Source organism: Pongo abelii, chromosome 3 (genome assembly GCF_028885655.2).
Source record: "Pongo abelii isolate AG06213 chromosome 3, NHGRI_mPonAbe1-v2.0_pri, whole genome shotgun sequence".
NCBI classification, from domain to species: domain Eukaryota; kingdom Metazoa; phylum Chordata; class Mammalia; order Primates; family Hominidae; genus Pongo; species Pongo abelii.
The window spans coordinates 22,991,000-23,004,561 of record NC_071988.2 but is presented as its reverse complement, the minus strand read 5'-3'; the positions used below and the strand labels follow the sequence as shown (position 1 = coordinate 23,004,561).

The 13,562-nt window shown below is 38.3% G+C and overlaps 1 protein-coding gene across 6 annotated transcripts in view; it reads left to right on the top strand.

Annotated features, from left to right (window-relative positions):
* The window catches only part of PPARGC1A (PPARG coactivator 1 alpha), a 681,503-nt gene that overhangs the window by 580,510 nt on the left and 87,431 nt on the right, over positions 1-13,562 (top strand). For 4 of the 6 annotated variants that reach the window (XM_024245518.3, XM_024245516.3, XM_063722653.1 and 1 more), the window contains one exon: positions 9,701-9,880. In XM_024245518.3, coding sequence (XP_024101286.1) covers positions 9,701-9,880 — 180 coding nt within the window. 6 annotated transcript variants of the gene reach the window in all.

Here is a 13,562-nt window from a genome sequence, read left to right as displayed (position 1 = left end):
TAACTTGTTTATTAAAAAAATAAAAATAAATGCTAGGAGACATTCAAGCTGTCTTGATTTTCCTCTAGTTATTTTCTCAAAGGTTCTTTGTTCACGTGGACATCGCTGTGGCATTTTTTCCAAGCAAAATGAGGTTTAATTTTAAAGTATTTATAGAATAGAAGTCTTTGTTATATCCTATCCTGCTACCAACTTTTGTGTTCTACGCAGTCTCTGCTTCTAACCAGAGGCCCAAAACATGTGTTTAGAAACTGATGTGGGGTATCAGGATCAATTAGTCCCTCTAGGAATTAAAAGCAAGCAATTGAATGCCTGTTAACAATGATTAACTTGAAAAATATTAGCAATTCTAGGCAGGCCCCTTTGCTTTCTGGACGAATGCTCTAGGCAGGCAGCATTCCCAGGAATATTGGTTTCCAGCTATGTAGACTGTCCCTCAGTTATAAAGTTGCCTCCAGGGTCTTTGCTATGGCTTTGATTTGAAGATGATTATTATTCTTATGGATGAAACTTTAGTTCTTCCTAGAAAGGCTTTCAGCGATTTGCATGCTCTTTCCAGCTGCCCTCCAAACCTTGCCCAGCCTTATTTTTCTCCATTGTAAAATGGGTACACAGGTCATCTTTATTGGATAGTTTGGAGGACTAAATTGATTGAGATGTGGTATATGAAGTGCTGACCTTAATGTCTAGCCCATACGTGGTCTGCTGTGTATATGTTTTGCTTTCCACCTTTCTTTCTTGAGAAGTTTCTGCATACATATATTCGTATGTAGTTATTGTATAAATAGTGTATATGGAAACATTCCCGAGGTTGTATTTTCCTGTTCTTTCTTGATTTAGAAAACTGAAACTACAGTAATTTTCTGCTGTATGTAAGAGGGAAAATGTGCTTATGAACTGTATTCAGCAAACTTAAAATGTTAAAGCTCTTGGTCACCTTTTTATGCCCAGTAATGATAAACTGTCGATTTCCTTACCTTATTTGGGAATTTACTAGCAACTTGCTGCAGATATCACAGTAGACATATCTCTTATAATATGTATGATCTGAAAGAAGCAGCAGTCTGGTAGTTTTTTGTTTGTTTTATTAAAATAAAAACTTATAAACTTATTAAAAAAAATGAACAAATATATTTATCCTAATGGCTCTTCTGAGTTTGCTTCTGAAATCACCCACATTCAATATAGACAACAAAACCAATTGTTTTTGCTATTGTCTGAGGTTTTTGAGTTTGGGGGTTTGAATTTGATTCTAATTTTTAGAAATGGGCAGTTGTCTGAAATATGGAGGGATGGGAAAAGCCTTTAATTTGGAGTAGGAGTGAGGAAGGAAACCCAAATGTTATACACTTCATTCAACGTATTTGTTAGAGAATTGAATTATTCTCTTGAGGTTTTTTTTCCTCTTTGTTAGCAACTCGAGATAGATTCTCCTGCCTCTACTAATATTGAAACCCTGGAAAATGTTAACTGAACTACAGAGGGGAGAAATTATCAGAATGGAATGTAGGCTCTGTGTAGATATGCAACATTAGGGGCACTCAGCAGATGTTAATAAATACCTCTTTCTATTGTTGAGAAAAAATGGGTTTGATTTGGATGTGAACTGCAGTGGTCAATGAAAGGAACTTGTACCTCACCAGGGTGTGTTTTAAGCAGTAGAAGAGGAATCTGGGTGTTGATCCAAGTGACATTGGTTTTTCATACCAAATTATTCTCCATTTTTAAGGGTTGTCATCCCCCTAAAATTGTAAGCTCTCTTGTGTCCATGTCATATGCTTTCTTGGCAGTCCTTGTGATACGTGGCTGTGCACACAGTAAGGTTTCAATAGGTCCTTGTTGTCTGAAACCAGATATTTGGAAATTTTGGAGACAGAGTTGACGAAGGGGTGAAAAGAGGGCTGTGGGTAGAGAGTGAGAGAAATAGTCAAAGCAGAGAGAGAATTAAATAGAGAAATGGCCCCGGGAACCAGAAAGAAAACCAAGGTTGGTGAGCAATGAACCATTTAAGTTCTCCTGAGAAAAGAAAAAAAAAAACTGGACAGAAGAAAAATTTTAAACTGCAGTTAATTAACAAAATTATAAAACCTCTAAAACATCCCTCTCATTACAGTTGTAGTTTTAAGACAGAAAAAAAAAATTGTGGAAAGCACTCTAATTTGTCCTAGGAATCTATTTAATTTTGATTTGTCCAGTAATAGAAATTTGAGGGGTAAATGCAATATACTGTAGTTTATGAGTCCTTTAAATGTTGTTACTTCTGAATTCCATCCTCTTTGTGATAGTGAGAGTGAAGAAAAAACAAGTGTATTTGAAATAACTTCTGGTTTCAGTGCATGTGCTGATTTGATTTTTTAGAAGTAGAATTAGATGGCAAAAAATAAGAAAACCCTAACAATACAATCTGGGCAGGTTAGAATATCAAAAATTATAACGAGCCTGTTCTAGTGTAAAGAACATCTCTAAAAGATGTGAATAGGTTTTAAAAGTATGATGAATATCTAGCATTGGATAAACACAAATAAAAGTATCAGTGAATATCACAATGGAAGAATCACATGATAATAATTAATAAACTGACTCTTCTTGGCCAGGTGACCAATATTATTTCACAGTTGATCGTTGAGGGCAGAGCCAATGACCTTTGTCCTGAATTTTAATAATTTACTGAAGTTTTACATTAAATCAGAATATAATTGGGAAGAAAATTAGTGTTTCTTTGTGGGGAGTGCAGAGTAATGCCACTAATTGCTTGTATAAAAGCATTCCCGAGGTTGTATTTTCCTGTTCTTTCATTAGAAAATTAAAACCACAGTAATTTTCTGCTGTTTGTAAAAGGGAAAATGTGCCTGTGAACTGTATTCAGCAAACTTAAAATGTCAAAGCTCTTGGCCACCTTTTTATGCCCAGTAATGATAAACTGTCAACTTCCTTACGTTATTTGGGAATTGACTAGCAACTTGTTGCAGCTATCACAGCACACAAATCTCTTATAATATGTATGGTCTGAAAGAAGCAGCAGTCTGCTGGTATTTTGTTTCTTTTGTTCTTTCTTTCACTTTAATATTTGAGCAATTTGATATTTAAAATATGTGTTAGGGCAAATAACCATGTTTTTCTGTTTAAGGAGATGGACAATGAAGAACAGTGTAAATTAACCTCAGTAGAATAGTGCTTTACAAATTATGTTTAGGTAACTGGGGGATTGTTTTCAGGTAAATTATCAAGTAAAAGAATTGGGCTGATTCTAAAAGTATATTGGGTTTAACATTTTATGAAAACATGTTTATTCACACAGATACATACATGTGTACATCTCCTGGGAACTTGGAAGGGTTAAGTCAGACCACTGTCATGTTACAGGAAGTGTTTTTCCACTGTGTCCAGTACCTTGAGTTTGTTATGTATTCAATATGTAGTGTCATCATAAAACAGTTGCACCTGCATTAGCCCTCATTGTCTCAAGGTACAAGCTGAAAAATAATAGAAAGTAAAGCTCAGGAATTGAATATTTCTGCTAATAGTGTGTTGGTATTTTCCCCTCAGTTCACGGACATTCTTGATTTCAAAACGCAAACTACACAACCCAGGGCACTAGGGTTGGAATTCAATGTTTATTCAAAAAGGCACCCTAAGGCAGTTAGGGAGGAAACGCTACATGTATGAAAAATAGGAGCCGGGAATCTAAGCTGATCTGAGCACAGCAGCAGCGACTGTATTTACTAACACTTGTTTTCTGGGAGCCTATGAGAGAAATGGAAATAATTAGAAGGAAGCTGAAAGGATGGGGTTTTGTGGCTTGTTCTCCTTATATGGAGCAAAGAAAACTGCAGCAACTCTTCGGGAGCTGGTATTCCCTACTGCCATGGGGGCAGCCGAATTCTGGGTGGAGGAGTTTGTTTATACCTTAACACATACAGGCTATTTTGTTGATTAAACAAGCAAAAAAATAAAAATAAAAATAAAAAGCCCCATTTGCGCTTTCAAACACTCCCTCAATGAGAAAATGTCTCATAAAAATGCATCATGTGATAAGCTCTTGCTTTAGTCCCAAACTGAGCTTGAGTCCACCTGGAGATCTTAGAATTAAAGAGTTCTTAGGGAATACACGTTTTAGCTAAGAATATAGTTACTCTGTCATGAAACAGGGAGCTTTGCCACTTGCTTGTTTTGGAAGGAAAATAAATTAAAAAAAGATTGCAGGGGATTTTGGTTATTATATGGCCAGGGCTCCATTTAGAGTCTGTGGCATTCAAAGCTGGCTTTAATCACAGCATGATGCCTGAAGCCTCCAAAAGTCTAAGTGTTTCCTTTCTTTCTTTTCTTTTTCTTTTCTTTCTTTTTTTTTTTAAAGCGTTACTTCACTGAGGCAGAGGGCTGCCTTTGAGTGACGTCACGAGTTAGAGCAGCAAGCTGCACAGGGGAAGGGAGGTTGGGTGAGTGACAGCCCAGCCTACTTTTTAATAGCTTTGTCATGTGACTGGGGACTGTAGTAAGACAGGTGCCTTCAGTTCACTCTCAGTAAGGGGCTGGTTGCCTGCATGAGTGTGTGCTCTGTGTCACTGTGGATTGGAGTTGAAAAAGCTTGACTGGCGTCATTCAGGAGCTGGATGGCGTGGGACATGTGCAACCAGGACTCTGAGTCTGTATGGAGTGACATCGAGGTGAGCTGGGGCAGGGCTCGGCGCTGCAGCCAGGACTGACGCTTCCCTCAGATGCTATTATTCCTGTAAGGGGGGATGGGCTTGGGCAAAGAGAGGAGCCAGGAAAGTAGTCCAGGCAGGAGCTTTTAGAAGAATCTCAATCTTATCTTAACTCCAATAAGTTTGCTATTTTAAGGTAGCTCTGAGATGCCTTGAGCAAATCAAAGCTTAGCTGCTGTCATCAGTATCTGTTGCAGTTAGAAACTCTTTCCATGTGACTTTGGCCCTGTTTCTACTCATATGCAATATTTATGCTCTAAGATATTGATATGAATCAGAAGCTGAAGTCTTTCCAGTGGTGTTTAGTGGCCTGGTTGGAAAAATGCCATTTCTATTTATAATAAGACGAAGATAAAAATATTAAAATGGATGTGTTCAAATATAGTCCGTTTTGACTCTAGTCCGGATTTTTTTCCCCCCTCTCTCTCTGTTCATCAGACAGAGAACTTACAAAATCCTAAATAATCCTGCTGGGCTATTTTAGATTGCTTTTCCCACAGAGCACAAAACAACGATGCTGCTTCCTTTAAAACTCCTGTACGTGGTTGAAAGATTTGGCCAGCGAATAAAAAGAAATGCCTGGCAGTGCAAGGTTTTCCGTTCGCGTCGGTGGCAGGGAAGCCAATGGTTAAATCTTCCTGTACCACGGAGAGCTGCCTGAAGCCGAGAGAGAATAGAGTTTATGCAGGACTGTGTGTGGAGCTGCTCACTGCTAGTGTAAAAATAGACAGCAATACATCAATTCCACAGTCTCTGCTGGCTACAATTCATACAGGGGGGAAAATAACTCAAGCAGTTTCCTCGTGATCTCTCGAGTCTAGTGGGGGGACGGAGGACCTCGGCGTGTTTGCATTCAGCACAATGGAATGTTCTCGGAAGGAAAGTTTGTACAACTTGGGAAACAAGCGAAACTTTCTGTGGACTCTGGTGAGATGGACTCGAATTGAATTGCATGGAGGATCCCAGCTGCTAACAATGAATCTGGCAAAAGACTGCGAGTGTTTCCTCTGGGTAGCTGGGGGCACGTAGGGTAAGGGGGAGGATCAAGCCCACACGTGATTTGATTAAATAAGATGTCCATGTGGTGCAGCGATACACATCTAAAGTGAAAATAATTTGGCCAAGGCCGTCTGTGAATGCATTTTTCCTATCTAGCGAGGCATGCCCGGGATTCTTAACTCTTTGCTGGGTTTGCAAATGTTGGCTCCATTTGCCCTCCCTTGCCTTGGTAGATCGTATTTGTGGATTGCAATTGTTATCTTGTTCTGATTTCTTGGTAAGGCAGAATAGATATGGATAATTCATATGCCCTGTAGCCATTATGAGTCAGGGTTATAAGTGGCTTCAAAGTCCTAACTGTCTTTGAGTAGCCAGAGTGTCCTGTGGGTGGTTGTCTGGCTGGCACTGTGGGTCTCAGCTGCTGTAGTTTCATTTTTCCATCATGTATTATTCCTGATGCTGTTAGGAGTTGATTGAGGAACTAGATCATATGGAAGATTTATTTTAATCATTGGAATTCCTGCAGTCATTTTCAAATAAGCATCAAAAGCATTTAGAACAGTGGCCTTTAAATTTTTTTCTTAAGGAGGAAAGGTCTTGGCTACTTGTCCAGCCATGGATGGAGTCGCCAGTTGGCTGAGATTGGCCAGTCACTTCTCTGTTGCACTATAGGCAGCTAGCTGCTAGAAGCTTTGTCTACACGGCAGCGGCTCTGGGAATCACCTCCGCCTGTATAAAATATTACGAGCAGCAGGTAGCATTGGCAGTTTTCATTTTTTGAATCATTAATGTTTGCTGTCATCGTAAAACGTATTATGCCCTTTTGCACATAATGACAGGGTAGTACATTGGTTAATAAAGGCCTATATCACTGTAGCTACTTGGAGTGCCCCGTGTTTCACAGTTTAATGAAGGTGATGTACAATGAGGTTACTAAGATTGATAGAGACAATTCACATGACATACACCCCACTAAGACTGTCATTCTTTACTGCCCCTCTCTCCACCCCCTTTCCCGTGTCTTAACTAATTTTTTTTAAGAACCAAGTTTCTTTTTTTCATTAATATAATTAATGTGGCCAACTCCACGCCTTCTTCTCTCTCTCTTTAAAATTTACCATCAATGGCACAAAAACCTCCAAAAGGTTAATGGAGAATTATACTTAATTATAATGATTCATTATCATCAGTGCAGTTAAGCTAATTTATTGTCTGCTCCTTAACTAAGAGAAAAGTCTGTTGGGGTGAAATAACATAAAATAATTAGCCTTTTGTGTTTAGTGACTGCTTTATCCTCTTAAATCTTATTATAAAATTGAGGCTACAGTTGTGAAATAGCTGTCATAGTTGCAAAGAGGCAGTAGAATGTGTCTGTGTAGTTGCAATAAAGCACACCTGTTACAGATGTATAGGGAAACAGTAAATATCAGCATGTCAGATGAGGACAGTTACAGGGCTTGGACTGTTAAGTCTGGCATTGTCCAAAGGCCAAATATAAATTAATAACAGGAACACTTGCTACCACTAATGTGTTTTAGATTAGCAGGATAATGCCACATTCAGAAGCACAGATTTTATTAGCATGTCAACATTGGCAAGAACGCATACGCTTTTCTCAACCGTAATATAAAAGCAAAATGAGAGAGAGAGAGAGACAGAGAGACAGAGAGAGAGAGAGCACGAGCAAACAAGTGAGAGGAAGGAAAGAAATATGTAAATGACAAGATAGCACCAATACAACAAATTGACCTTGTCTGTTCAATGGTTTTCAAAAGTTATTTTAAAATACATATTTATGGAAGGTTAAAGGGTTTTGAACAAGTCATGCCGAAGAGGGCAGTTAAAGAGAGGGACAACAAGAAGTTGTCCACAAATCAGTATGCCACTTTAGCATTCCAAAACATGGTTAGTTCCTAAGTTTCACAACAGGAACTTAAGCCATACGTAGAGCCTACATTTTCTTGATTATTTTTACTTTTGTGTTGCTATTTTTGTTGTTCATGTTTTTTTTTTTGTTTTGTTTTTTTTTTTTAAAGACTATGCCCCTATAAAATCCTAATGTATCTTGCACCGTTGAAAAAGTTCTACCCCTATCTCTGAATTGGTGACATTGAGGAAAAGTTAAGATAGTGTGTTTGGGCTTGGAGGATCAGCTGTGTGGGCAAGAATGGAGTCTGGGCAGTGTTACACCCACAACCAAATGTGAGCCTTGTACCAGAACGAGATCTCTTCAGCCCAGCCTCCACTTACTTATATGCCTTGTTAAGTATACTGATCTGTAATTTTGGGCTAACTCAGATAATAAAAGGAAAGACCAATAAAATGATAAGGAAAGAGTTTTGATGGTGAGGAAGGCCCTTTCTTTGCATTCCCTTGTTCCTGCTGCCAGGGATCTCACTGGGATCCAGTGGTCTTAGAGAAGGATGGCAATGATTTTCAGTCTCCCCCCATCCTCCCCTTACCAACTGCTGACTCCATTACCCAGTACTTACTTCTCAGCGTGTTGCTTTTGATACGCTGCTGCATATGACCTGTGTAATGTGGCCTGCTAGGAATCCCTGCCAGGGATAACAGGGGTGCTTGAGAAAGAAAATCTGCATAAAACTTATTTCATTCAAAATGTAAATGTCAAGGAGCATCTTTCGTTTTATGCCTAACTGCTGCCTGGATGTGAGCAATTCCACAGCATCTCTCCCGACCTTGGAAGGCAGGGCCATAAGCGTGCTGCGTCAGTGTGTGCCTCCTGATTTAGACACCCCCACTTACAGGTGGATGAATTCCTTACTGTTCTGGCAATGCCAGACCCCTGCAATAGGAGTTCCTGCAGTGTTCTTTACTGTCTGCAGACTGACATTAGCGGTTAGGTAGCCAATTCAAGTTTAGGAGACCACCTCATTAGTAAGGGGAGTCCACTTGCCTCCAAAAGCCACATGGTAAAACAGTTAAAAAGACTGTCTATTTCATGTAAGGGGATGAAATGCTTTGACAATCTAAAATAATCTTGGTGATAAGCAGCCCAGCCACGGTAGAAGATATTTTAAACCTCTCAATATGTAGAAATTATTTTAAAACTCTAAACAAAAATAGTTATTTTGAATTCACGTAGAGCACAGTTTAGATATACATAAATAATGAACAAAATATAGTGATGGTATGCTATTGTGAGTTTTCTTTTCCAGGTACTAGGTGATTCCAACCGTACACACACATATGCATGCACACACATACACATGCACACACATACACATACACATGCACACACATACACACACACACACACACATCTTGCAAGTTACATACAAAAGCCGTATAGAAAAAAAATTATGATTTTTGTCCTTCATCTTAAGGAACTTGCTTTTGCCTTTAAGGATGAAGTCCAGAAAGTCATGAAGAGTCAAATAAGAGTAAATGATTGAAATAACAATTCAGGAGAACCACAGATGAGTCAAAAGGCTTTGCATCATTAGTTGCTAAATGAATTATTTGGATTATAATGCTTAAAAGGAGTGTAAATGGAGAAAATTTTTCCTAGTGTAGTTCCTCTGTTCTTTTTCCATTTAGCAATAGTTTATTGAGTGTCTATTACGTGTGATAAAATTTCCAAGGTAAAATCAAGTTTGTATTATGGTTAACTATAAGACAGTTTAAAACTTTGGAAGCAGTAATTATCAAACAGGTACCAAGGATTTTGTGCAAAGAGGTCCAAAAATACCTAGTTGATTTTTAACTGGAAGAATCAGAGAAAGCTTTGTGGAGCATGGTATTTACCATGTGTTTGGAGGTAGATTTTGGATGGAATAAAGCAGGGAAATTATCCTGCAGGAGCCAAGTGAGTAAAGATTTTAGGATGTTTTTCCTGGTGATTAAAGTGCCAGAAACTAGCTTTGGTAGTGTCGTTGAATTAACTAGGCTTAATTCCTATCACATGCTATTGCAGTTTAATAAATTCCTGTGGTTAATGGAAGCTTTTTTCAATTTTTTTCTTCTGCCTCCTGCAGTGTGCTGCTCTGGTTGGTGAAGACCAGCCTCTTTGCCCAGATCTTCCTGAACTTGATCTTTCTGAACTAGATGTGAACGACTTGGATACAGACAGCTTTCTGGGTGGACTCAAGTGGTGCAGTGACCAATCAGAAATAATATCCAATCAGTACAACAATGAGCCTTCAAACATATTTGAGGTAAGGACATCCTTTAGAAACATTAATTTTTCATTGAGTTTGGCTTGGGCCAGACTAACATGGTAATAGACCTGAATGCATAATGAGTTCTTACTTTGTTATCATCAAAAGACTTTTCATCACAGTTACATACTTTCTGATTTATGGAAAAACAGCATTTGGAAAACAAATGTTTTATTTTTATTTTTTTAAAGATTTAAAAAATAAATCAACTAGGGACTAGGAATCAACAACTGTGAGTGAGTTAAACTGTGTTGAAATACTAAAAGGGTTGTGAAAGATTAGTGACAAAGAAGAACAAAAGTCTAAACCTGTTTATTCCTGTCTATTTCCCACAGAAAGAATGAGCAATAAATGGTACCTCATATAAATTAATAAATAAGAAGGCCTTTCTTTTTAACCAAGGGGGTAGATGTCTACTTTTGTTTGCTTTACTAATTAGGTGAGCTCTTTTGATTATTATTATTAATTATATTTTTGGTTCATAGCTCTAATTTCGTTATGTAATTGGAATTTCTAAACCTGACTAATCTACTGTATACTTAAAATCAGTCAAAATTCATTTACTTTTCAGTAGTAAGAATTACCTCCATGACTCCAGACTCTTATTATAAGCCTACCCTATAATAAAGAATGTTAATCTATTCCTATTAAAGTGTTACTTTGAGAAAAGGAATTCTTTCCCACAAGATCAGTACTCATTTACTTGAAAATACATTATTTTTTATAGGAACAAACATTTAATGAGTACTCTGGAAAGTGGATTAAACGAAGGATGACATATCAGCTAGTTTTCTTTATCACAACCGCCAGTGCCATCATCATCTAACGTTTTCTGAGCACCTACTATCTGCTGGACTTTTCTTATTCACCAGCAAAGACATTTCTTATACTTCCATGTTATTTGGTTGAAATCTGAGTCTTAAGAAAGCCAAGTTTAAAATATTAATTGAGTTTTTCTGGAACCCAGCATATAATACATGCTGAATAAGTGTTTGTTAAATCATGAGAGAATGATGAATATATTAATGTTGATAACAATAATAGAAATGACAATAATGGCCAACATTTTGGTATACTCATGCTTAATATATGTCATCTCACTTATCCTTGAAAACAACCTATTGTTAGGTCCTGTTATTATCATTCCTGTTTTACATATGCAGACACTGAAACTCAGAGAGGTTATTTGATTTTCCCCAAATCACACAGTTGAAAATAAAGACCTGGGATTTGAACCCCAAATTTATCGGACTTTAAAGTTTATATCCTTGATAAAAATAGAGAACCCATGAATTTGGGTGACTGCCATCCTTTACAAAGACATATCAAGCTGCTTCTTTACTCAATATATTTAAAAATAGAACAGAATCTTTCCTTTCAGTGTTGGTTGGCACGGAGGTAGAGTTAGCTGGTGAGCTGAGACGGCTGTAGGTTCTGCCGATGGCTGAGATTTTGTAATACCTCTGGAGATTAAGTGGGTTTTAGAAGAATGCTTAAGGTAGTAGAGTTTGGACTGGGGAGACAGAACAAGGTGGAGGAAACACTGAAGGTTGTGGTTAGTTCTACTTTCCCAGGCTTCTCAGCCGGGTCTTAGAAAGTTCATGTGAGGACTTGGCCAGTTAGAACTGGTAAATTGAACATTCCTCACTCAGTACACTTGTCAGGTTACAGGCCCATTCTAAGTCATGCTGCATTAAATAAACAGTGCTTTAAAAAATGTCCATCTCCACAGACCTCTTATCTAAAAATCAGCTATTTCATATCAGGTGAATGCCATGCATTTTGTAGAGGCTAGAGAGTAACTTAGAGGTAGGGGGAGATGGCATAGGAGTCAATGCCTCTCTGGTGGGCTACTTTAAAAAAAATACAACTTTCTCCTTAACTTTTATGTCCCATGTCCCTGTATTTTGTGTTGTGGTATTTGTGAGAGGTAATTCACATTTATACCTTCAGGAGACTTGGTTCAGCATCTAGTTAATTATCTACATGTAGGTGCTTAATATATGCCATGCCACCCTTTTTGTCTCCCTATATCATATTCTATGCTAATAAAATTATTTTCAGCACTCTAAAACAGAAGTTCATTTAATTTAGTCTCTCATTAGGTCATTTTAAACCAAAGATTCTCAACCAAAGGCAATTTTGGTCCCCGCCCCACACCCCACTTCAGGGGACATTTGACAATGTCTGGAGGCATGTTTGGTTGTTATCACTGGGGACAAGGGGATGCTACGAGCATTTATTGAGTAGAGACTAGAGACAAGGGATGCTGCTAAACATCCTACAGCATACAGGACAGCTCCCACCACAAAAAATGATTCAGCCTCCAATGAAAAAAGCACTGAGGTTGAAAAACCCTGCTTTTAAATAAAGTCACAGACTTCCCCTTTATAAATTACTAATGATTAATTGGTCAGATTTCTGAGAGAAGACATAGTAAACTACTGGATATAAAGAATGAGAAGTCATATAACAATATTGGGATCCCTGGGGCTCCAGGACTAATAATTCAGGTATTCTCTTAGTGTCAGAGGGCAAAAGTGACTGTTTAGGTAAGTTCCCATAACAGTTTTCTCTGACGTCACAAAGCCCATTCTTTATATAGGCAAAGGGTAAGGTCATATGTGGCAATGCTCTTACCAACAGCAGCAGCTTCAGAAGTATTTACATGGCATGAGGACACCTCCACTCTTTGCCCTCTAGTGTTAAACTCAGGCATCTTTTCTATAATGCGAAAGGAAAGTGTGTTTTAAGCAGAGGTGACATTCTAAAATTGGGTCTTCCCTGTGAAGAAGGTTCATATGAAACCAGATAACTCTTTCATGGCCACAGGTTTGTGTTGCTTCTACCAAAGCAGCATTTTAGGGAAGTGCCTTCCCAGGGCCAGCCACTCACAGTGGACTTTTCGCCTGCACTCACCTTCTTCCAATTTGCAAAGCCCTGCCTCATCACATTTGAGAAGGCCTTGTACTTGAGCAAGTTAAACAGTCACGGGCTCTGCTGTCTCTGATCTGACAATAACAAGCATTATCTACTTTGGAATCCCAGAATAAAATCAGGCACTGAGTAGTTAAATGCTTTTCCCTGACTCAAGTAGCACGTCAATGACACCACTGGAAACTGGCCATCGGCTCTCTGAATTCTCATCAAAGCAGAAAGTGGGATTTAGGGGTATATAATAGAGTGGCAGAGTCTTAAAATGTTGAGAGTAAATTATGTATCTCTTCTTTTTGTTTCTTCCATATGTTTGAATCTAAGTTTAATTTTTATTTAACATCGCAAACTTAATAATGATAAACTATGAAGCTGAATGTCACAATTTCAGAAAGGGAATTCTGGGTGATGGCAGAGGGGTAGCAACATGCAATGGCACATGTTGGTTGAGTAACTGGACACGCAAACAATGTTCTCTGCTTACGCAACCTGTGTTTGGATGCGTAAATGCAGGTGACCAGGTACGATTCAGAAGCCACTTTAAAAAACAAGGCAAAAGGCTCAGAGGTAACAGCCTCCAGTGAATCTGATCCATGTGTAAGGAAAACAGGATGCGTCCCTGGACCGGCTGGTAGCAAGATTTATGTTTCAGAATATTGCGACATAACTTCCTTCCCTCTGTTGCCTTTGTGCATTGTTTGAAGGAGGAGAATAAAGGACTACTTTTACAGCACAGCAGTGTGTA